Here is a 24,383-nt window from a genome sequence, read left to right as displayed (position 1 = left end):
ACTTCCACACTCTGACCCCCACTGGCTTCTCTTCCTGAGAATTTCAGCTCGCCTTGAGCACGCTGAATCTGCCGGTGAGCTTGGCTTGGCTGTCGCGTCCAGAAATCTAGGCCAACCCATCCTGGGTATTGCCTGATCATTGTCCTTGAAACCCAGCCCAGAAGTGAAGTCATTCTTTGGGAATCGCTGGGTGAACACTGGGTGAAGAGACAGCATGGCTCCCCCCTGGGAGGTGTGCCTTCTGTACCCCCCCTCCTGAAACAGTTCCATCTGTCCGTCTGCAGAGATCCCAGGTTTCCACGGGGATGATGCTTCAGCTGAGCCCTGTTGGAATAGTCAAAGTGAACCAGACAGAAGGTGTTCCAACGTCAAGGGCCAAGGCTGTGGATCCCAGCACCTGGTAGAGAGCCAAAGCACTGGATTCACAACATGGACTCTCCCAGCTGTTCTGCTTCCAATCCAGCCCCCTGCTAATGCACCTAGGAAGGCAGCAGAGGATGGCCCAAGTGCTCGGGCCCCTGTGGCCCACATGGGAGCCCCAGATGGAATTCCTGGCTCCTGGCTTCAGCCTGGCCCCAGGCCCAGCTGTTGCGGCCATGTAGGGGGATGAACCAGAGGATGGATGATCACTCTCTCTCTTCCTCCCTCTGGCCACTCTGCCTTTTAAATCAACACATCTTGCAAGAAAGTAATAAACAGACTCTCTTTGAGTACATATTTATGGGGCACTTTTTGGTGTTTCAATATATGTATGCACCGTATGTGGATCGAATGAGAGTGGTTAGCGTATCACCTCATAGATTTATTATCACTCCCTGGTGGAAGCACTCAAACCTTCTTCTAGCTGTAATATCCAACACCTTCTTGTTAACCAGGTCACCCTACCAGGCCACACCCCTCTTCTCTTAGTGTCCCTTTCTAGCTGCTGGCATCCTCCCCCTCACCTCCCTCTTCCACCCCTCCCCCATCTCTCCCAACCACTGTTCTACAACTGACCACTATGATGTCAGCATTTTTGAGATTCCCCCATCTGAGTGAGGCCCTGGGTGTTTGTGCTTCTGTGTCTGGCCACACTGTCCTCCAGGTTTGTTCGTCCTGGATGTCTCGAGGGCCAGGACTTCCTTCTTTTCGTGGGTGAACGGGATCTCACTGTGTAGAAACACCATGTTTTTCTCTCTCCGTTCATCTGCCGATGGGCGTTCAGGTTGATTTAAAAGCTTGGTTATTGTGAATGACGCTGCAGCTAACACAGGGATGTAGTCACAGGACACTGGACAGACAGATGGACGCACAGACAGGTGGCCCAGGACAGACAGACGGATGGACCAATGGACAGATGGATGGATGGGTGGATGGTCAGATGAATGGATAAATAAGTACATACATAGGTCAGTCAGGGAGCTATGGCTTTGTCTCATTGTGAGATTAGGGCACATGTAATAAAGTTAAGTCTGGAAAGTTGGGTTTTGGGGGCTGACACCATGACATGGTAGGTAAAGCTGCCATCTGAGGAGTGAACCAGCGAATGGAAGATCTCTCTGTCTACCTCTCTCTGTGACTCCTTCAAACAAACAAAATAAATCTTTGTTTTTTAAAGAATAGTTTAGCACAAGGTTGCCCATCAATGTGTATTGCATGAAGGATGAGGGGCAGCTCTCCCCTCCCCGACCCTGCAGCCCTGTCCCCTGTCTTGGCACCTGACCGGGCCCTGGTACACTGCAGGACACACCGTGTGCCTCGCTCTGCCCTCCAGGATGGTGCCGGTCAAGGCTGAGCAAACCTCCCTGTGTTGCCATGCCCTTCCAACCGGGGGTACTCTGACTTACAGACATTTGGCCATGGTCCCACAGATGGCGGCTCAGCCAAGCCATCTGGCACTCCTAAAAGCTCCCAGGGGGCTCCCGATGCTGAGAACAGGGGGCCAGTGCCCTGCATTTCAGCTGAGTTGCCTGATGAGCTAAACGTTCCAACTCTGCAGTCTTGGGGAGCCTGCGACTGCACTGCAGTGTGCTTCCAGGAGACACCAATGGGGTGACCCTTGGACCGGAAGTGTTGTACAACAGATCCTTCTGGAATGGTGGCAATGTGGCTGTTAGGTAGGAAGTCAGTTATGAGCTTATGTGTGTGCGACATAAAGGCCTAAAGAGAAGACCTCTATGACCAGCATATGCTGCACCTCAAAGTCATCCTGATGGTGTTTCAGGGGCAGCCTGGTATTCACATCCTGCCCTGCCTGACCCCTTCCACCTGATATCTCTCAGGTGCAGCCCAGTATCTGCATTTCAGACACCCTGCTCCAGATCCCAATCCCTTAGGGGGTCCTGCCCACCCTTCCTCCTGGCTGATAACATTTGCATCCATAAAGTCCTTTGTTTCAGACCTTCAAGAGGAAACTCAGATAGAAGTTTTTCTATTTACATCCAAAAATCCCTTTGTTCCAAGGGGAACAGAGGTGGGGAAGCAAGACCCATCTCCTTAAAAACCCCTGGCCTCAACCCGACTGCACGCTCAGCCCTCTGCCTCTCTGCTGAGTCCCTGCCTGGTCTGGCCAGGCGTAATCTCTGCACTCAACTATGTAACCTCGCCCCCCCCCCCCGAGTCCGAGCGACTGGGCACTCTCTCTCAGGTCCTGTCTGGAGAGGTGCCCATCCGTTCTTACGGATGTCCCTTCCCTAATAAACTTTGCTACTTTTACCTCCCACTACTCTCTGTCTCACGCCTGAATTCTTTCTTGCGCGAAGACAAGAACCCTGCAATTTCTCCGGTAACATTTTTGGCAACCACGAAGGGATTTTGAGGACATCGGAGGTCAGTATTCCTTCCCTCAAGCGGGAACGACCTGTGGAAGTGACCATTGAGTGTCCGGCACCCCACAGCTCTCCGAGAACGCGGAGTCCCCCCGGACACGGCTTAGCTACGGCCGAAACTCCAGAGGGATTGTAAGGAACGGGAGGGAAATTAGGAAGGGCAGTTGGCTGGGAGCCTGGAGACCCCCTGAGCTCTCTTCAGCTTCCCGGCAGCCGGACTGCGACCCGAGGACCAGGTCTCTCTCTTGGAGGGACGCCTGGTCACGCTGCCTACTGCTACGCGAGCAGGGCTTAGCTTCGGTCGAGGCTAATATTGGCCCTCCAGGTAAACTCAGACAACTAGGTAGTGGGTAACCTTGAGCGATAGGAGATTTCGAACCCCACTCAGCCTCCAGACAGGAGGGCCTTTCCCTATGCTCTCCTCCAGCTGAGATTCATAGCGGAAGGTGAGGGCACGTCTTGTCCTCCATTGCTTTCTGCCTTCCTCCTCCTCCCGGGGGCTCCTTCCCCCACTCTTTTGCTCTCCTCATCTCCATTCCTATACCACTGGCCAGGAGAAAGGGAGAGGGAAATTCCACAGGTCTCTCCACCTAAGGGAAAAGCTGTTACCTGTTAACCCTTCCCAACCTGGTAGAAAGTTTTCCATCTTTGCAGCTTATGGTAGCTCTGGTGCGTCTTAAAGTTTTTGTGAACTATTCCTGTTGCTAAGCTTTGATTGCCTGAGGACTAAATCTGGAAAAGAGCTAAAGTTTACTATCTGTTGTAATTGACTGAGTGTCTGCAGTAGTCCTAATTGATCTGGCTTTGGTTGAATTATAGGAGGTTCCCAGCACTCTTGGTGAAATGGCGCACCTACCCAACCCCACGGCTAGTCCTGCCAGGCCCCGGTGTGCGCAGTCTTCCCTGTAAATGGGGGACCACAGCCTTTCTCTGCACTTTATTCCAGTCCTCGTGGCCTGCCGCACCCAGGCAGGCATAGCCAGATATCTCTAGGGAGCGCGCCCCCAGGGCAGCTTTTTTCCTCCCTGGGAGGAATTTCCAATTCAGTACCACTGCTGGCCTTACCTGAGGGAGCAAGACCCTTAATCCATCAACCTTTCCAACCTGATGGGTTTTTCTCTGCAGTTATGGACGCCTAAGCAATGGGCTCATACGCTGATGACGAGTTCTTTTCTGTGCTGCTGTCCCTGACTTATCTGAGAGCGTTCACCTGTCTTGAAGTTTTCGCGTTTTATTGCCATTATGAGTCTTGATTGGGAAAACTGCAACGGGAAGTTGTTTACGTTAAACCGTTTGACTCTGACAGTTTAAATTCTAAACCGAAGGCTGGCGCCCTGGCTCACTAGGCTAATCCTCCGCCTTGGGCCTTGCAGCGCAGGCACACCGGGTGTCCCGGTTGCCCCTCTTCCAGGCCAGCTCTCTGCTGTGGCCCGGGAGTGCAGTGGAGGATGGCCCAAGTGCTTGGGCCCTGCACCCCATGGGAGACCAGGAGAAGCACCTGGCTCCTGCCATCGGATCAGTGCAGTGTGCCGGCCGCGGCGGCCATTGGAGGGTGAACCAACGGCAAAAGGAAGACCTTTCTCTCTGTCTCTCTCACTGTCCACTCTGCCTGTCAAAAAAAAAAAAAAAAAATCTAAACCGAGTCTTCCAACTTTGGGCTTCCAGTCGGATCCCTGGAACTCTCAAAGATGAGACTCTAAAATTTGTTAAAGTAACAGCTGCTTGAGTCAAATCAGGTTATGTGAAATGTATTAAAATGTTGTAAACGGTGTCAGACCTATGCTGTATTCATGTTTTTGCTTTCCAGCTAGAGTGGTCTTATGAAAATGAGAGTAAATTCTGTGTATACAGGCCTTTATGTTGTTAACTAAAGTAAGCCAGTACAGTTTGGTTCAGAGAATTGAGTTAATGCAAAAGCCCTTGGGTTTGCCCGGTGGCTCCCTTGCTCAGTTTTACATGTCCTTGATATGCTTTAAACTTGTTTCTTTTCAAAGTTGTAAACATGCACTAGTGTCCCTGTTGCTGCTCAGGTGTTACCCTTATGTTACTTAAAGGCATGGGAAATGGAGTTTTGACTTTAATTCAGATAATGGTGTGGTAGTCATTAATAACTCAGTGTTTTAAGTCATCTAGGCATCGGTGCTAAGTAAAACTTGGGAAAATGTATTACGTGTACTTTTAGCATCTCCAATTCGATAAGAGAGACTGAGTTTGTTAGCATGTATTCTCAAAGGTTGTCCATACATGACAATTCAAGACTATGTAAAAGTAACTACGGGTGTAAAGTTTCAGAAGGTGTGAGCAAGTCATGAAAAGTTTTCAAATGTTTACGATTTTAAAATATTGTTTACGAGTTTTCTTTAAGTTGAGTGCTAATGCCAAAATTACACTGACCTAAAGTTGAAGTCTGATCTTCTGTTATAACAATGGGGTTTTTAAAAAATGTGCACTAATGTTGGTAAATATCTGGAAATGGTTTCAATCGTAAATCTTAAATCTGTTTTTGCAAAAACTGTAACGTCTCTTTTTAACAATGTCTGCTTAATCGGTTGCTCTGCCATTTCTAAAGTTAGGTCGTGTAAGCTCTTTTTGACTCTGTTAAATAATTCTGAGTTATGTGATGACTTTGTGTGCTAACTCTTATGTTCAAGGTTTTTTTTTTTTATTTCTGGTTTATTCGACAACAAGAGACCTAGAATTCATGTTCTGCCAAAGTAATCTATTGTGTACTCTACCGTCTCTGTTAAGTTCAGATTGATGAAAAGCATTGTTACATATCATTATGACAGATCTGGTCTAAAAGTGTTAAAATCACCCTGACTAATGAATGGCTGTCATTTCAGGATGTTCAGGAATTCTATTTTGACCAGATACTCTAAGTTCTCTTGGCACCTTTAACAGACTTTCTGAAAATCAAAGTTCTAAATTCTCTGGACTTTTGGTATCTCCAGAGGGCTCCTGGAGATGTCAAAAGATAGATCTCTCATCTTGCAGAGATAATAACCAATCAGGCTGTTTAGATTAAAAGTGGTGCCAAGATGTGAAATGATGCTAAACTTCAGTTATAAATTGTGGGGAGCAACTTGGACTAGACTAAGTTACTGGAATTAAGACTTATTCTATGCATCTGCTCTCCCACAATATGGCGCTGGGAGAGGAGTAAACAACTTTTACACAGCTGCCTCCAGTTTGACCAATAACCTGCAGGAGCTGATCCTGCTCCTAATTGGAGGAGAGCAGCGTACTCGGCTTGTGGGTAGCAGAGTTGGGATTGGTGGAAGAGGACTATAAAGGAGGAGAGAGCCAACATGCACCAGGAACACCTGAGGAACATCTGAGCAGCCCCCGAGCTGGCCGGCGGTGTGCCGCTCCCCCACAGAAGTGGGGAAAGTGGCAGGGGGGGCCGCCCCTCAATGGAGGTAGAGGGACGGCAGCAAACCCGGGGAGGGCCGAGCAGACAAGAGAACAGCGCGGGGTCCTGTGTCGTTCCTCCGCGAAGAGGGGGAGCGACAATAAATGTGTTTCTTTCTAGCTGCTCCAGTCTCTGGCTCAGAAGCCAGATCCTTTAAAGAGGGACGGACATAGTCTCCGTCCAGCTAACGCTGAACAACCAGGCATTGCTAGTTCAAATGTGGATCAAACAGAGGTCTAGCCAAAAGGGAGAAAGTGTTCCAAAAGAGACTTAGAGCCAACAGGGGATGGTTATGCGGCAGATGCTAGAGCACTGGGTTCCAGGAGCCCAAGAAAACTCTAGTGTCCACAGCTACACGGTGAAAGCCCGGAAGCCCAAAACCTAAACTTATGGGTTACACGGTAAGACTAGTTAAACCCGGAAACCCAGGCCCATAGCCCACTGGCTACATGGTAAATATCCAGAAGCCAAGGGATGGCAGAGACCTCTGCCACAATTTCTCCTCTCTAAGTCAGGCTATGCAGTAAGCACTGGTCAAATGCCAGTTAAATCTGAAAGCCCAGGAAGTCAGGCTAGAGACCCGACTCGCTGCCTCACTTCTCCTCTTTTCTCTTCCAGAAGGGAAGTTACTACTGTTCTGCAGGACTCTCCACTGTGATGTACGGTTTGATCCCCAGACCTGATGTAAGAGATGACTGACCTTTTCTGTAATAATGCCTGGCCACAGTATAGGGCCCCCAAACAGCATAGCCAGAAAAAGAGGTTAAACTATGAACTGATGTGACAGCTAGATCGATTTTTCGGTGTACGCGGTAAATGGGCAGAACTCCCCTTTTAAACCAAACTGAGGGATAGATAGGAAGTTGCACTGATGACCTCAAAGTATGCAAGCAGGTCACCACAGTTGATCTTCCCTAAAAGGTCACAGTTCTCCTCATGGGCGCAGTCTAAACTCGCAGGAAAATACTAAGTGTCAGAATTTGCCCATGACCATAGTTTTTTAGCTCACCCTGATATTAAAGAAATCTCCAAAAATCAGGGTTGGGTTGAGCACCCCCTTGACTGACATCATAGAGGCTGCCTATTTGGTCTACTTTATTAGAGATCAGGAGAACGAGGAGCAAGCAAGCAGCAGAGGATGGGCAACAGGCCCATCCATGGCTGCTTTACACAGTGATCTGCCGTCAAGGAGACCCAGCAAGGCCAGTGCACCCCAAACAGCACCTGTTGCTGATATGAGGAGCCAGGGCATTGGGCAAGCAGCTGTTGTGACAGCAACTGCCTTCTGTCAGCGCTGCCAAGAGCAAGGCCACTGGACACGGAACTGCCCTGGGTGTCGAAGGACTCCTGGTTCAGAACCGCAGACCCTGTGGCCCTGAGCTAAAAAGCCTTTGGCTCTGCCCAGCCTCCGCCCAGCTTCCAGCTCCAGCCACTGCTATTGAGGGGATGGCCTAGGGTCAGCGACATGCAAGTTGCCTATTTCTATGAGCCTCCTACTCAGCTCTCCTCCTAGTCCAGCCATGTAATGCAAGTCAGCAGGGGGCCTCCCTTAAAGGGGATTTGCATCTCTTGCAATTCTCTTCCAGCACCCCATGGATAGGTCTGGGCCTCACACACCCAGCCAGGCCTTAAAAGTCTATCCAATAGCATTAAGCTTAGAAAGCCCTCCCTGCCAGTTCCTAAACACAGGGCTTTCAGTAACATTAACTCAGATAGTCCTGCACCTATTTGGACAGGTCCTCACTGAGAATAAAGGGCCTATCTCTTGAAGGGGGTGCACAATAGTCCATAATGTAGATGGTTAAATGTAAATGATTTGTTAGTCTGTCTCCTTTCCCAGCCTGAGACTCTAGTCTTGTACATTGGCTTAACTTCCTAGCAAAACTGGCTACTGGGTATCCAGAGGAAAACAAAGCATTGCTAGTCCATTAGAGTGTTAATTATTTTTTTTTTTTTTGACAGGCAGAGTGGACAGTGAGAGAGAGAGACAGAGAGAAAGGTCTTCCCTTGCCGTTGGTTCACCCTCCAATGGCCGCCGCGGCCGGCGCGCTGCGGCCGGCGCACCGCGCTGATCCGATGGCAGGAGCCAGGAGCCAGGTGCTTTTCCTGGCCTCCCATGGGGTGCAGGGCCCAAGCACCTGGGCCATCCTCCACTGCACTCCCTGGCCACAGCAGAGAGCTGGCCTGGAAGAGGGGCAACCGGGACAGAATCCGGCGCCCCGACCGGGACTAGAACCCGGTGTGCCGGCGCCGCTAGGTGGAGGATTAGCCTAGTGAGCCGCGGCGCCGGCCTAGAGTGTTAATTATTTAACCCTTATCCTCACCCCTGGGGAGAGAAAACCTGCCCCAGAGAGGATATGGGCCATGCAGCAAATTCCTACTTCTGCAAACTTCAGGCAGTCCCAGTGTTCTCTATCAGGTTCCCAGATACAGGAAAACAGCACAGTTCCTAAACCAGGCTCTCCACAGGCAGCCAAAGCAGAGCCCCCTCCTTTGGGGGAAAGAGCAAACCACAGCCTTTGCTCAACTAAAGGATGCTATGACTAAAGCCCCTGTGCTAGGACTGCCAAATCCAGAGAGACCCTCCCAGCTGCACATCACTGGGAGGAAGGGAGGCACCTTAGGAGGGTTAACTCAGGATCTGGGACCTGTTAAGCAACCTGTGGGCTACTTTTCTAAAACCTTAGACATGGTTGCACAAGGATAGCCTCACTGCCTAAAGACAATGGCAGCGGCTGCCTTGCTGACAGAGGAGGTATCTAGAATTACAGTGGGACAAGACATCGCCCTTTATACCCCACACCAAATAAATTCTCTATTAGAGCAAAAGGGCTCTCACTGGCTCACAGATCGCAGAATACTAAAATATCAGGTCCTCCTTCTAAAAAACCCTCAGGTAAAAATAAGGCATTGCTCTACTCTAACCCAGGGGGAAAGTGGTCCCCTCCACTCCTCTGCTGAGACTATAGACTTGATCTATGCCAGCAGAAGGGACCTAAAAGACAGCCCCCTGACTAACACACGTGAAGTTTGGTTCATAGATGGAAGCAGCTTTGTCAGATGGGACCTGCTTCTCTGGGTATGCAACAGTTACGGCATGGCACGTTACTGAAGCGTGCTCTGCCCCCAGGAACTTTTGCTCAGTTAGCAAACTGATTGCCTTAACCAGAGCTCTAGATCACACAGGGGATTTGTAAGGCACCTTCACTCTGCATGGAGACCTCAGACTTCTGGTAAGGTAGGAAGAGCCAACCAGGCTCTATGGAAAACATCACAAGGATAAAAATGTGTGCTTGGTAAGTAAGGTTTAGAAGGAAAGAGTGTTCTTGGCAAGAAGGGTTAAAAAGGAAAGAGCTTTTTAAATAAGGAAAGCACATGGTTGTAAGAATCCTGATGGCTAGTTTACTCTAGACTGGAATGGAAATGATGGCATGTTTCAAGTAAGTTGAAGAGGGTGTGTGGAAGTCACAAAAGGTTATGAAAGAAAGAAATTGGACATGCTAAGTGCTGTTCTGGGGGGTGTCTGTGCCATGTTCTAGGAAGAATGTTGTCTCTCGGTCAATCAGACTAGACAGGTACAAATCCAAATTCGTACTTTTCCTGGACAAAGCCAAACAGCTCCAGGACCAGGCCAAGCAGGGCTGGGATTTGTGGCCTGACATCTGTTCATGGAAATCCTGGCTATTTCTTCTCCTTGGTGCAATAATTCTGTAATCTTGATGCTTCTCTTTGCACCGTGTTTTTGGTTTTTGTTTGTTTGTTTGTTTGTTTGTTTTGTTTTGTTTTGGTTTTTTTTGTCTTTTTTTTTGACAGGCAGATTGGACAGTGAGGGAGAGAGACAGAGAGAAAGGTCTTCTTTTGCCATTGGTTCACCCTCCAATTGCAGCCGAGGCCGGTGCACTGCGGTCGGCGCACCACACTGATCCGAAGGCAGGAGTCAGGTACTTCTCCTGATCTCCCATGGGGTGCAGGGCCCAAGGTCTTGGGCCATCCTCTATTGTACTCCCTGGCCACAGCAGAGAGCTGGCCTGGAAGAGGGGCAACCGGGACAGAATCCGGCGCCCCAACCGGGACTAGAACCTGGTGTGCCGGCGCCATAAGCGGAGCATTAGCCTATGAGCCACGGCGCCGGCTCCGTTTTTATTCTCTGTTTGTTAGAGAGGTGGGAGTGGGGGCAGAAGCTGGAGGAGAACTCAACCGGCTCTCCCGTGTGGGTGGCACTTGAACCATCCTGAACCGTCCCTGCTGCCTCCCAGGAGCCACGTCAGCAGGAAGGTGGAGTCAGGAATGAAACCCACTCGCTCTAATACGGGACATGGGTGTGTCTCAGCCACGGGCTTCTCATCTGCCTGAGCGCCAGTTCCCAGAGGGTGAAGCAAGAGCACCAGGTTAGGGGTAAAGACGAGGAAGAACTGGCCTGGGGAATGGGGTGGAGTCCTTAAGCACAAACTGGGGCGAAACTTCAGCAGGGAGATCGCATCTGGGACAGATGGGAGGACAGAGGTGCAGGCCACCCACCTGCAGCTGAGCTCCAGGGAGAGGGGACAGCCTTTGGTCAGAGAAGCCAGCCCCTTCTCAGGGGGGAGGGCGCCAGAGAGGCACACCTGGGGCTCGGCGGTGTGCCCCCGCTGAGCCTTCCCTTCAGAACTCCTGTTTGGACAGACATTCTCAAGAGCTAACCCCGAAAAGAGTTGGTTCAAACCAGCGTCTCCTCTCCTTGTGACGTACGGAAGAGCCCAGGATTCTCAACACCTGTCTCCCTCGTGCTCCCACTCTTAGCAGCAGGTAGCCAGAGCTGAGAGTCACACCGCCCTCCAAGAGTGGGTCCCGCCTGCACACACCCACATGCACACCAGCTTTAGCCATGTCCTTTTATTGAGCCATTTGTATGGGAATGGTGATCAGGGAGTTGTCACACCCCACCACGGGGCCCTGCCACGGAGGAGGCGGGCTCAGCAGTTGCTGGGGTAGTTTCTGGGGTAGTTGTCCCAGTGCAGGCCAATGGCGGTGACAAATAAGCCAGCTCGCCAATAGATGAATCGGAGCACGGTGTTTGGGTGCAAGGGGACAGCATACAACATTATGCCTGTGTCTTTCCCAAAGGAAAGGAAGCGACCCTCGTCAGTCACAAAGTTCAGCGTCTTCAGGTAGTTGCTGTATGACCCAGACACCGCGATCACTGACTCCCCTGGGTGCAGAAAGATCTCCTCCAGGTCTCCCAGCTTGCCACCCACGTAGTCGCTCCACACCTGGCCATAGCGCACCTGGAGACTGGGGACGGGTGGGAGGGCAGGAACGGGGACACTGATTAGGTCATCAGAGTTCAGGACCTTTTGACCTGCACGTGGAGTCCTCCAAACTGGACGCTAGCATGAGCAGTCCCTGCTAGTTGCCCCAAAAGTGTAGGCCGGGTGAGCCCTGGAGGACCACACAAAGAACTTCAGCTCCTGGCCTGGCTGACAGCAGGTGCAGAGAAGGAAGGCAGCTTGCCCAGAGTCTCCCACATACCGCAAATGGCAGGCCTTGAATTTGGAGTCCAGCTTCCTACGATGCCCCACCCTATTCCCCCACTTGTGGAAGCAAAGGGATTTTCTAACAGCTGAGTGGCTCCCTTGTGGGAGAGGGAAGAGGCTTGTCCCTGCTGTCCCAGGAGGCAGATCCAGGATCAGCGGACACACTTTGGCTCTGCATGTGATAGAATTTTCCGACTAGCAATGAAGTGGGGACTGCTCAAGAGAGGCGTTGAGCAAAGTTGCAGGGCACCCAGCAGGGATATTGGAAAGAAACTTTAACCCGCAGAAGGCGGGGTGGGCTGGGCTGGTCGACTTCCAGGCCCCTGAGAGTTAGTGGTTATTAACGATTTGTCACCATCAGGCATATTCGGGGAGGGAGGAGTCCAAAGGGTACGGTTCTGGAAGCCGAGTCCTCTCACAGCTATCCCCATATCCTGCCTCACTAGGGACCTGTTGGTTGAGGCACAGGTGGCCCAGAGCGAAAGAGCACTTCCTGAGCTAGTAAGAGCTTGAGGAACGCGGAAGAGCCTTACCCCGCGATATTGAAGCTGTCAACCCGGACACGGATGGCTGTGATGGGCCCTTCCAGCTGGAGGCCGGAGTGGGAGAATGGCTCTCCTCCTCCCCTTCCGTACTCGCCACTGTAGGAGGAGGACCTGGCCTGGACTGCAGTGGAAAGAAAGGGGGGCTTGGAGGCAAGGACCTCCCAGTTCCCACCGCTCAGGGGCGGCCCTGCAAGCCTTGGCCACCAGCCGAGCAGGGGCCCCTTCCCGCCACCCGCCCCCACAGTCCCAGCGGCTCACTTACTGGCACTGGCAGAGGCCGAGGCACAGAGAAGGCCCAGGAGCATGAAGGTCCACATCGCCAGGCTGCAGGGGGGAAGAAGGTCAGCGCTCACTTTTGGCGAGCGCTGTGTCCTGACACAGCCAGGACGGGTTCTTTCTGAATTAGGACTGGAGGATAGGCCTCAGCCTGGAGACGGCTGAATTTCCTGAACCCAGCATCAGAGCCAACACCGACAAGCTGGCCGCTGGAGTGCAGTAGGTGAGTCCTCCGCCCCTGGAGCCGCCATCCCATATGGGCACCGGTTCAAGTCCAGTCTGCTCCACTTCCGATCCAGGTCTCTGCTAGTGCCCTGGGAAGGCGGTGGAAGATGGCCCAAGCACTTGAGGCCCTGCACCCCCTTGGGAGACCTGGAAGAAGCTCAAGCTCCTGGCTTTGGATTGACCCATTTCTGGCCATTGTGGCCATGTGGGGGAGTGAACCAGCAGATGGGATCTTTGTCACGATTCTTTGTCCACCGACACACGCCTGGCCTTTCCCAGTCACCTGAGTGTCCCAGGTTCCTAGTCCTTCAACTGACAGCTGACACATCTCTGCACCCAAGATAGCTTCAACCCAGGTGCCCACTTCACCAACACTCCCTGCCACTCAATCCAGGCATCCCCTTCCCCAGACCAGATCAGATCTGAATCCCCACCGACCTCTCTTTATCTCTCTCTCTCTCTCTCTGCGTCTTCTCTGTCTGTGTAACTCTGACCTCCAAATAAATAAATAAATCTTTATTTTTATATTTTTTTATTTTTTGACAGGCAGAGTGGACAGTGAGAGAGAGACACAGAGAGAAAGGTCTTCCTTTGCCGTTGCTTCACCCTCCAATGGCCGCCGCAGCCAGCGCGCTGCAGCCGGTGCACCGCGCTGATCTGATGGCAGGAGCCAGGAGCCAGGTGCTTTTCCTGGTCTCCCATGTGGGTGCAGGGCCCAAGCACCTGGGCCATCCTCCACTGCACTCCCTGGCCACAGCAGAGAGCTGGCCTGGAAGAGGGGCAACCGGGACAGAATCCGGCGCCCCGACCGGGACTAGAACCCAGTGTGCTGGCGCCGCAAGACGGAGGATTAGCCTAGTGAGCCGCAGCGCCGGCCCAATAAATAAATCTTTAAAAAAAGAATTTTCCCCCTCTTTCCTGATATTTTGATACAAAAAGAAAAACAAACAAACAAAGAAAAAAAAACGAAGAACAAGCAGGCAGTAAAGTTTAAAGAATGGCATGGGAAACACCCGTACAACCATATACCACTTTATGGATTCTATCACATCATGGGGACTATCTTGTACATTAGCAAGTCTAGCCAGCCAGCCAGCCTCAACCTGCCAGCCGCTTCTCAAACCATCTCTGTCTCTGAGAAGGGTGACTTGGGCTGCAAGTTGCCCCCCTCCCAAGAGATGTCATTCCAGGGAGCATGAGGGAAGCTGAGGCGCTGAGGGGGTGCAGGTGCTCCTTGGGGCAGGGTGGGGCTGGGCCCTGCCCCAGACTCTCAGACACCATGGCAGAAAGGTCCTGGAGCCCTCCCCCACCCTCGGGTCTGAGACTTCAGAGTGGGTGTCAGACTCCTTCGGCCCCGCGAGGGTGGATCTTTCAGCCACCTCAAGCCCCGAGTCCTGTTGTCTGGCGTCTCCAGGACTGGCCCCTGTGACCCCTCTGAGTCAGCAGGTCTTCCAAGAAGACAGAAGCATGGAGGCCAGGGAGGGTCTGGAGTAAGTAGCATCGCTTATCAGTGGCTCCTGACCCGTCGCTCAGGGCATCCCACTCCCTCCCCTCCAGCTGACTCACCATCTGGCACTGGGGGCTCAGCCCAGATGCCAAAGGGAGTCCCGCCCTCCAGAGCCGGAAGTAGGGCGGCGCACTTCCGGGAGCACAGGTGCACCCAGGCCAGGAACGCCAAGGTGTCTCCTCTCTTCTCCTTGGCCTTCAGGTACCCTTTGACGGAACTCTCACCTCACCCAGCCACTCGGCTTGGCCTTGTCCCTTGTCCTCTGTCTGCCTTTCACTGCTGATTCTCTCTTGATGCCTGCAGGAAACGCCCAGGACCCTTAAGACAGAGGCCCTGAAGGGGTCCCAGGGCCCCGCCCGGTCCTTTCCAGGAGTCCACATTTGCCCATGTAGTGACTGAAGCACCAGCGCAGAGCGGGAAGGCGGTGGAACACCAAGCTCCCACCTGTCCATCTGTTCACACTAGAATTTGTAACACTATTTATTTAGGGGGCCGGCGTTGTGGCGTTGTGGGTAAAGCTGCTGGCGGCAATGCCAGCACCCCGTGTATGGGCACCAGTTCGTGTCCCGGCTGCTCCATTTCCAACCCAGCTCCCTACTAATGCGCCTGGGAAAGAGGCAGAGGATGGCCCAAGTGCTTGGACCCCTGTTCCCATGTGGGAGACCCGGATGAAGCTCCTGGATCCTGGCTTTGGCCTGGTCCAGGCCTGTCCGTTGTGGTCTACTGGGAAGTGAAGCCAGGAATGGAAGATCTTTCTCTTTCTCTCTTTTCTCTCTGCCACTCTTTCAAATAAGACATAAATATATTTTTTAATGGCTACCACATTGAGGATGGGACAGCCCAAAGCCAGGAGCCAGGCTTCTCTCTTAGGGTCTTGGACATGGGTGACAGGGTCCCAAATATTTGTTCCCTTGTCTGCTACCTTCCGAGGCGTGTTCGAGGGAATTAGGTGGGAAGCAGGTAGCTAGGACTCGAACCAGCACTTCAACTTACAGGATGCACTGGAGAATCCAAAAGTTCTACTTTTGAAATTTATATTTATTAAATAAAATCTTTCTCTAAAAAATAATAAAAGTAAAAATAAAATAATTTATAGGATGCTGGTGTAGCAGGTAGGCAGTTTAACCCGCTGTGCCACAATGCCGGCAATTTAAAAACGTGTTTATTTTCTTCTCCTTGAAAGGTCGAGTGACAAGGAGAGAGAGAGAGATGGGGATCTTCCATCCATGGTTTCGCTCTCCACGTGCCCGCACAGCCAGGCCTAGGCCAGGCTGAAGCCACAAGCCAGGGACTCTCTCTGGGCTCCCACATGAGCAGCAGGGCCCAAACACTTGTGCATCATCTGTTGTCTCCCAGGATGCATTAGGGGAGCTGGAGTGGAAGTGGAGCAGCTGGGAGTCCAACCGGGAACTCTGATGTGGGATGCAGGCATCCCAAGCGGTGGCTTAATCCGTTGCCCCGAACCCCTGCCCCCTGTTTTCCATTTAACCCAGGGGCCCGGCCTACTGCCCCTGAAAATGTCAAGGACGTTGCCTTAAACTTCACCCAGCCCCAGTGCTACAGGCTATGGAAGTCCAAAGGTCTTCTGCCTTTTCAGCGTTTTGCTTGGCAAAGCAGCTGTATGCAGGAGCCAGTGCCACGCTGGCCTGTTTCCAAACTCCTCCAATGAGAACTTGCCCAACCTGCATCTCCACACACCAGCTGTCTGCTGCGTCATCTATAAAATGCCCCCTGCACCACCACACCATGGGGGAAGCAGCTTGGAACCGTCACATGCTCCTGCCTCCTTTGGGCCAATGACACAGCTCCTCTCTCAAAGGACCAGCAACACAGGTTGTGTTTCGACCAAGAGGGCAGCGGAGCTACCTAGCTCAGAGCAACCTGAACTTGTCACGTGTGACAAGGAGTTCCAGGGAGTTCTTCTCAGGACTTTGCAAAAGTGACAGCAGAACTGGGAGGCCATGGCTTCCATGTCACTGGGTCCCTGCTCTCTCCTCCCCTCCTGTGTGGCCTGCAAGCGACAAAGCAGCCTTTGCCCTCTTTTCGAGTCTTGGTGCAATCCAGACCCCATGGTGGGACTGAGCCTCCTTCACCTGTCAAAGACAAAATACAACAAGTTTAATCGAAAAGATCCTAACTGGCTTTTGTCTGTGATTCTAGAATCAGGCTGAACACTTCTGTGTATAAAATAGGACAGGTGTTCCTGTGGACCCGCTCCTACGCCCCTTTCCTGGTCCTTGTCCTCGGTCTAAGTCACCCCAGGTTAGGCAGGCACACACCACCCAGAAGCCTAATGCCGCTTCTCAGCTCCTCCTTTTACTGTCGGTTCGCCCGGCGAATTCACATAAGGACTGATCATGCCAGAATTCGGAAGCATGTCATTGTCCCTCACTCGAGAGAGACGACACTCCGGAGACACCGTGTGGGCATACGGCCTTGACCTAATGAATCAAGGAAGTCCCCCAGTAAGCACTGGACAAATATAGTGAGTCTGTGAGTGATAAGAGCCTGTCACTTCAGGCTGCTGCCTCACAGGCAACAGCTGAAACTTAGGGAGAGAGAGCTCCAACAGTGAAAACGACAATGTAGCAAACAACCCAGCAATGCCTAGACAACCACCCCCAAATATCCATGGGATGAACTTAGACGATCTCCAGGCAGTAACCAATGCGAGGTCATCCCATCTGCACCCAGTGAGGATCCCCACGTTTTGGCAGTCCCCAGGCACCCAGGCTCTCAGGACAGCAGCTAAACCTCATCCCACCCGCTTGTTTGCCGTTAATCTCGAAGTGAACACAGAATTCAGGCCCTGGATTCCAACGCCTGTAAAAAGGCTTCTGCTAACCTAGGGCCGAGGATATGCTTGTGTCTTTCCAGAGAATGCGGGACAGCCCATTTGGGTACCAGCCAGAAACATCAAGCCTACAACTCTCAGCCAACCAGAACCAGCTGAACAAGACTGAGAGTCTGCCTTGTTAGCGGATGCACCTGCCCTATCATCCTACCCTGAGAAGGTGCCCATAGCCACATCTGCTACTGCTTTATACCCCACTAGCTCTGGTCAGCCACTCAAACGGCCCACAGCCTGTGTGTCGCTCCCTTGCCCACAAAGGAACGATGTTGCTCGCAGCTTATCGGTCTTCAGTAGACTTTTATTTAAACAGGATAGAAAAAGAAACCCTTGAGCAAGGGGAGCTCCGAAAGAAAGGGGAAGCTCCCGTACCATGTCAGAAATGGCTTATATAGTGTATCATTGCAGAAGCATGTAAGCAAGCTTAGTCCATGCGGCGGTGCTCCAGTCGGGTGCCTGATCACGCACAGTCCATGCGCTCCTGGTCCAACCATAAAGGTGATCACGCGCCTTCATCCAATCAAGCTCCTGGTCACGTAGCAGGCAACTCGGGCACTAACAACAAGCTTCCACCTGGTGTTTTCTCAGCCTTGGTCAGTGGGAAAAGAAGTATGGGAAGCCCCAAGGCCACAGTTGTTTGGACTCTAGCCTGGACTTATGAAACGGTCCCGATATCACAGCTCCACGGAAACCATAAGCATCCACACAACAGTAACTAATGCCAATGGTCAGCAAGCGAAGCCTTAGCATGTGCGCCCATGGCCGGCTCATGGGTCTCCATACCTGTGTGCAGTCACGCCATTCCTGATTACCATTGTTCCTCATTCAATCCCTATCTGAGCAAGCACTCCTGTGGCCTCCCTTTTGGAGCACTGGTTAGTCAATGATGGGTAAGATCCGCTGGGAGACAACCTAAGACAGGAACAGCCACATGCAGAGACCACATGGAAACGGGGTCTGGCCAAGAATCATGCCTCCTGTTGCTCAAAAATAAATGAAATGGAAGAAATGCGGTGGAAAGAGAAGGTCATGCCAAGATGGCCGCTAACAACGGAAACTGCCTAGCAACAGGCTGTGATTGGATGGCTTCGGGAACCACATGGCAATGGAGCCTGCCTGGCAACAAGCTGTGATTGGATGGCTTTGGAAACTGCCTGGCAACAGGCTGTGATTGGTTAGGACATAGACCGCCCTTTGACCAGATTGAATGCCTTGGCTATTTAAGCTGCTCTACCAACTGAAGTAAACGAGTCTGTGGGCTGCTCACCTCTGGCTTGCTTTCACCTGACACCTGGGGTCTGTGTGGTGACTCCATGCCTCTTCCCCTACCACGCTCCTCCTCTCAGAATAAATCCACCGCAACATTACAGTCCCCAGCTATGACGACCAGCTTATTTTTGTCTTTCTGGAGACACACTTCTTGAAATAGCCCTCCCCTCTGGGAATCCTCACCTCCCATTCATTCCTTAGCAAATTGCAGTCTGCTTCAGCCGATTCCTGCAGCCCACTGAAGCTGTGCTTGTCAAGATAATGGATGACCTCCTCACGGCCACCATGGAAGAAACGGAGATCTTTCCTTTTCTCCATTATCGTGGCCTTAGCCACTGCTTGGAATTTCTCTCTTGCCTTCTCATTGCCTCCCATACCACTCCATTCTCTAGTTCTTTTTTCCCTATTTATTGATTTGAAATGCAGACAGAGAGAAGGAGAGAGATCTTTCGTCCATTGGTTCACTCCCCAGATGCCTACAACAGCTGGGGCTGGGCCAGCATAAAGCCAGGAGCCAGGAGCTCCATCCAAGATGGGTAGCAGGAACTCAATCACTTGAGCCATTATCAGAGGCAGGGAGCTGGACCAGAAGGAGTGTAGCCAGGACTCCAACGGGCACTGCAGTATGGGATGCAGCGTGGTGCCTTAACCTGCTGTGCCGCAACATTAACCTCCCTTCTATAGTTCTGTAACTGCCTCCTCTTTGTACCAACCAACACTGGTGTTTCCCAGTTCGCTTACTCCTGCCTTTCTCCTTTTCTATACCTGTTGCTTTCCTGAATGGCTTCTTCCACACCCAGCACATGAACTTCACTGTAGCACTTGAACTTCACTATTTATGTGCTGATGACCTCTGAGTCAGCTGTATTCCCAAACCCTGTCCTTTGTAACCCTAGGGGTGAACCTGAAGGGCATTATGCTAAGGGAAATCAGGCACAGAGAGACAAATACATACCACATCCCACTTAGGTGTAGAATCTAAGAAATACCAACTCAGAATTTGAGAGCAGGGTGGCCGTCAGCAGGGGCCAGAGTAATGACACAGTGGGCTAAGCGGCTTCCCGTATCAGAGGCTGATCTGAGTCCCAGCTGCTCCAGTTCTGATCCAGCTTCCTGCTGATGCACCTGGGGAAGCAGTGGAGGGTGGCCTAACTGCTTGGGTCCCTGCTACCCACGTGGGAGGCCTAGATGAGATTCTAGGCTCCTGATTACAGCCTGGACCAGCCCCAGCAATTGCAGCTGTATGGGATGTAAATCAGTGGATGGAAGATCTCTCCCTGTCTCTCCCTCTCTCTGTCATTCTGCCTTTCAAATAAATAATCTTTACAAAAAAAAAAAAAGTGATAGTCATGAGAAGCTTGGCAGAACACTGGATGGAGAGAGGCAAGATGTTGATCAGAGCATACAAAGTTTCAGGTGAAAGGAAGAAGCAGCCTTTAGTGATCAATAGATCACATGGAATGGTGACTTTCGTCAGAATTGCTAAAAGTAGATCGTAAATGTTTTCACCACAAATGAGTATGTAAGGCAATGGCTTTGTTATCAGCCTGATTTAATTCTACCTCAGGTTCACACATGAGAACATGACTCTGCTGGGCTCAAGGGAGGCTGGGGAGACAACTCATGGCCTCGGGTTTTTTGTTTTTTGTTTTATTTTTTACTTAGGTATTCTGGAACTGGCGATGCTGGATGTACAAACCTTATAAATATACTAAAAATCACTCGCACACTTGAAAAGGGTAAGTTCTATGATATTTATAGCTCAAAAAGAATTCCAATGGCATAATATTCTGTGATGGAATTTGTGGTGGAATGAGAAGGCCATGCCAAGATGGCCGCAGGCAGCGGAAACTGCCTGGCAACAGGCTGTGATTGGATGGCTTCAGGAATGACATGGCAACGGAGCCTGCCTGGCAACACGCTGTGATTGGATGGCTTTGGAAACTGCCTGGCAACAGGCTATGATTGGTTAGGGCATAGACCACCCCTTGACCAGATTGGTTGCCTTGGCTCTATAAGCTGCTCTACCAACTGAAATAAATGAGTCTTCCAGTTGCTCGCATCTGGCCTGCTTTCACCCACACCTGGGGTCTGTGTGGTGACTCCACGCCTCTTGCCCCCACCACCATCCTCCTCTCAGAATGGATCCACAGCAACATCTGCGCCCAAGGAATTGTTATGAAAACGTGCTAGTGGTGGGCTTCTTTTTATAGTGTTTGGGTTTTTTTTATTTTTATTGTTTACAAAATTACATGTCTGTAACTTCTCTTTGTCTAATTGGGAAGAAATATGACTTGACATTCCCTATGACACAAAGAAATCTATGGGAAGCAATATGTTACTGCCCACCACTACCACCGAAACCTAAAACTGCCAGTATTTTAGAGTCCTCGAAATTCTTCCCAAAGCCACTTCGTGTCCTCACTGACTCTATCCAGCCATCCTAATGCTTCCCCTGAATTCTAACTAACCCCTTGTACTTGGGGCAATCAAAGATGAAAATGTCTCTACTTTGGCTTTACTTTTGTAAAAATTTATTTTCATGCTCTATGAAAGGCAGACAGAGATGTCCCATCCATTGGTTCACTCCCTAAATGCCCACGACAGGCAGGCTGGGCCAGACTGAAGCCAGGAGCCCAGAACTCAATGCAGGCCTCCCACATGGTTGGCATTAATAGGAAGCTGGACTCAAAAGTGGAGCCAGGCTGTGGAGTAGTGGGTAAAGCTGCCGCCTGCAGTGCTGGCATTCTGTATGGGCGCTGGTTGGAGTCCCGGCTGCTCCATTTGTGATCCAGCTCTCTGCTATGGCCTGGGAAAGCAGTAGAAGATGCTCCAAGTCCTTGGGTCCCTGTATCCACGTGGGACACCCAGAAGAGGCTCCTGGCTTTAGATCGGCCCAGCTCCGGCCGTTGTAGCCATCTGGGAGTGAACCAGCAGATGTCAAGACCTCTCTCTCTCTCTGCCTCTGCCTCTCTGTAACTCTCAAATAAATATATTTTTTGAAAAAGTCTTAAAAAACAAAAGTAGAGCCAGGCCTTGAACTCAGGCACTCAGATATGGGACTCAGCCCCTAGTGGCAACTTAACCACCATACTAAGTACCTACCCCAGAATTTCCACTTTGGCTGTGGTGTTGGCCAAGTTCACACTGTTGAAATGGTGGGTCCCTAAGGAAAGACTCTCTGATTTTTTTTTTTCCACAGGCAGAGTGGACAGTGAGGGTGAGACACAGAGAGAAAGGTCTTCTTTTGCCGTTGGTTCACACTCCAATGGCCGCCGAGGCCGGCCCGCTGCGGCCAGCGCACGACACTGATCCGAAGGCAGGAGCCAGGTGCTTTTCCTAGTCTCCCATGGGGTGCAGGGCCCAAGGACGTGGGCTATCCTCCAGTGCACTCCCTGGCCACAGCAGAGAGCTGGCCTGGAAGAGGGGCAACCGGGACAGAATCCGGCGCCCCAACCGGGACTAGAACTGGGTCTGCCGGCGCCGTAAGCGGAGCATTATCCTATTGAGCCATGGCGCCGGCCCTGTTTTTATTTTCTGTTTGTTAGAGAGGTGGGAGTGGGGGCAGAAGCTGGAGGAGAACTCAACCGGCGCTCCGTGTGGGTGGCACTTGAACCATCCTGAACCGTCCCTGCTGCCTCCCAGCAGCCACGTCAGCAGGAAGGTGGAGTCAGGAATGAAACCCACTCGCTCTAATACGGGACATGGGTGTGTCTCAGCCACGGGCTTCTCATCTGCCTGAGCGCCAGTTCCCAGAGGGCTAAGCAAGAGCACCAGGTTAGGGGTAAAGACGAGGAAGAACTGGCCTGGGGAATGGGGTGGAGTCCTTAAGCACAAACAGGGGCGAAACTTCAGCAGGGAGATCGCATCTGGGACAGATGGGAGGACAGAGGTGCAGGCCACCCACCTGCAGCTGAGCTCCAGGGAGAGGGGACAGCCTTTGGTCAGAGAAGCCAGCCCCTTCTCAGGGGGGAGGGCGCCAGAGAGGCACACCTGGGGCTCGGCGGTGTGCCCCCGCTGAGCCTTCCCTTCAGAACTCCTGTTTGGACAGACATTCTCATGAGCTAACCCCGAAAAGAGTTGGTACAAACCAGCGTCTCCTCTCCTTGCGATGTACGGAAGAGCCCAGGATTCTCAACACCTGTCTCCCTCGTGCTCCCACTCTTAGCAGCAGGTAGCCAGAGCTGAGAGTCACACCGCCCTCCAAGAGTGGGTCCCGCCTGCACACACCCACATGCACACCAGCTTTAGCCATGTCCTTTTATTGAGCCATTTGTATGGGAATGGTGATCAGGGAGTTGTCACACCCCACCACGGGGCCCTGCCACGGAGGAGGCGGGCTCAGCAGTAGCTGGGGCAGTTTCTGGGATGGTGTCCCAGTGCAGGCCAATGGCGGTGATGAATAAGCCAGCTCGGCCACTGATGAATCGGAGCACGGCGTCCAGGTCCAAGGGTATAGCATAGAACATTATGCCTGTGTCTTTCCCAAAGGAAAGGAAGCGACCCTCATCAGTCTGAAAGACCAGGGTCTTCAGATACTTTTTGTATGACCCAGACACCTGGATCACTGACTCCCCTGGGTGCAGAAAGATCTCCTCCAGGTCTCCCAGGTTGCCACCCACGTAGTCGCTCCACACCTGGCCATAGCGCACCTGGAGACTGGGGACGGGTGGGAGGGCAGGAACGGGGACACTGATTAGGTCATCAGAGTTCAGGACCGTTTGGCCTGCACGTGGAGTCCTCCAAACTGGACGCTAGCATGAGCAGTCCCTGCTAGTTGCCCCAAAAGTGTAGGCCGGGTGAGCCCTGGAGGACCACACAAAGAACTTCAGCTCCTGGCCTGGCTGACAGCAGGTGCAGAGAAGGAAGGCAGCTTGCCCAGAGTCACCCACACACAGCACATGGCAGGCCTTGAATTTGGAGTCCAGCCTCCTAAGATGCCCCACCCTTTCCCGCACTTGTGGAAGCAAAGGGATTTTCTAACAGCTGAGTGGCTCCCTTGTGGGAGAGGGAAGAGGCTTGTCCCTGCTGTCCCAGGAGGCAGATCCAGGATCAGCGGACACACGTTGGCTCTGCACGTGATAGAATTTTCCGACTAGCAATGGAGTGGGGACTGCTCAAGAGAGGCGTTGAGCAAAGTTGCAGGGCACCCAGCAGGGATATTGGAAAGAAACTTTAAACCGCAGAAGGCGGGTGGGCTGGGCTGGTCGACTTCCAGGCCCCTGAGAGTTAGTGGTTATTAATGATTTGCCACCACCAGGCATATTCGGGGAGGGAGGAGTCCAAAGGGTACGGTTCTGGAAGCCGAGTCCTCTCACAGCTATCCCCATATCCTGCCTCACTAGGGACCTGTTGGTTGAAGCACAGGTGGCCCAGAGCGAAAGAGCACTTCCTGAGCTAGTAAGAGCTTGAGGAACGCGGAAGAGCCTTACCCCACAATATAGCGGCTGTTGACCCGGACACGAATGGCTGTGATGGGCCCTTCCAGCTGGAGGCCGGAGTGGGAGAATGGCTCTCCTCCTCCCCTTCCGTACTCGCCACTGTAGGAGGAGGACCTGGCCTGGACTGCAGTGGAAAGAAAGGGGGGCTTGGAGGCAAGGACCTCCCAGTTCCCACCGCTCAGGGGTGGCCCTGCAAGCCTTGGCCACCAGCCGAGCAGGGCCCCTTCCCGCCACCCGCCACCAGAGTCCCAGCGGCTCACTTACTGGCACTGGCAGAGGCCGAGGCACAGAGAAGGCCCAGGAGCATGAAGGTCCACATCGTGAGGCTGCAGGGGGAAGAAGAGAGCAGAGGGGGAGGTTTCCCCCTTTCCCTCTGGCCTCCGGGTGGCCTGACCCTTCAGCTCCCACCTAGCCAGACCCAGGCTCAAGGTGCACAGCGCTGTCCACAGCCTGCAGTGCATCCTCCAGACCTGGTGTTCCTTGGTCTGCTCCAGCAAGGTTCAGCTCTCTGCTAGTGCCCTGGGAAGGCGGTGGAAG

At 52.2% G+C, this 24,383-nt stretch overlaps 2 protein-coding genes across 2 annotated transcripts; both read right to left on the bottom strand.

Moving 5' to 3' along the window:
• Window positions 1-11,171: 11,171 nt before the first annotated feature.
• Window positions 11,172-12,594, bottom strand: LOC100358477 (zymogen granule membrane protein 16-like). Its single transcript, XM_017337761.4, has 3 exons — window positions 12,540-12,594; window positions 12,266-12,398; window positions 11,172-11,490 (listed from the first exon to the last, which is right to left on the bottom strand). Exons 1-3 carry the CDS (start codon window positions 12,592-12,594, stop codon window positions 11,172-11,174), a joined length of 507 nt encoding a protein of 168 aa, XP_017193250.4.
• Window positions 12,595-22,706: 10,112 nt separating this feature from the next.
• Window positions 22,707-24,165, bottom strand: LOC149120512 (zymogen granule membrane protein 16-like). The gene is made up of 3 exons (XM_089320812.1): window positions 24,111-24,165; window positions 23,838-23,970; window positions 22,707-23,064 (listed from the first exon to the last, which is right to left on the bottom strand). The coding sequence occupies exons 1-3, from the start codon at window positions 24,163-24,165 to the stop codon at window positions 22,707-22,709; spliced, it is 546 nt and encodes a 181-aa protein (XP_089176938.1).
• Between the last annotated feature and the right edge of the window lie 218 nt (window positions 24,166-24,383).

Source organism: Oryctolagus cuniculus, chromosome 19, assembly GCF_051225735.1.
Source record: "Oryctolagus cuniculus isolate XC-2025 breed Fujian yellow rabbit chromosome 19, ASM5122573v1, whole genome shotgun sequence".
NCBI classification, from domain to species: Eukaryota; Metazoa; Chordata; class Mammalia; order Lagomorpha; family Leporidae; genus Oryctolagus; species Oryctolagus cuniculus.
This window is presented reverse-complemented; position numbering and strand designations above follow the sequence as displayed.

Bases quoted from the DNA above. Each gene is read 5' to 3' on its own strand.
- LOC100358477 (XM_017337761.4), bottom strand. From the start codon at position 12,594: ATGTGGACCTTCATGCTCCTGGGCCTTCTCTGTGCCTCGGCCTCTGCC. The intron at 12,399-12,539 runs GTAAGTGAGCCG...TTTCCACTGCAG, and splicing joins CTCGGCCTCTGCCAGTGCCA to TCCAGGCCAGGTCCTCCTCC. The intron at 11,491-12,265 runs GTAAGGCTCTTC...ACCCGTCCCCAG, and splicing joins GACAGCTTCAATATCGCGGG to TCTCCAGGTGCGCTATGGCC.
- LOC149120512 (XM_089320812.1), bottom strand. From the start codon at position 24,165: ATGTGGACCTTCATGCTCCTGGGCCTTCTCTGTGCCTCGGCCTCTGCC. The intron at 23,971-24,110 runs GTAAGTGAGCCG...TTTCCACTGCAG, and splicing joins CTCGGCCTCTGCCAGTGCCA to TCCAGGCCAGGTCCTCCTCC. The intron at 23,065-23,837 runs GTAAGGCTCTTC...ACCCGTCCCCAG, and splicing joins AACAGCCGCTATATTGTGGG to TCTCCAGGTGCGCTATGGCC.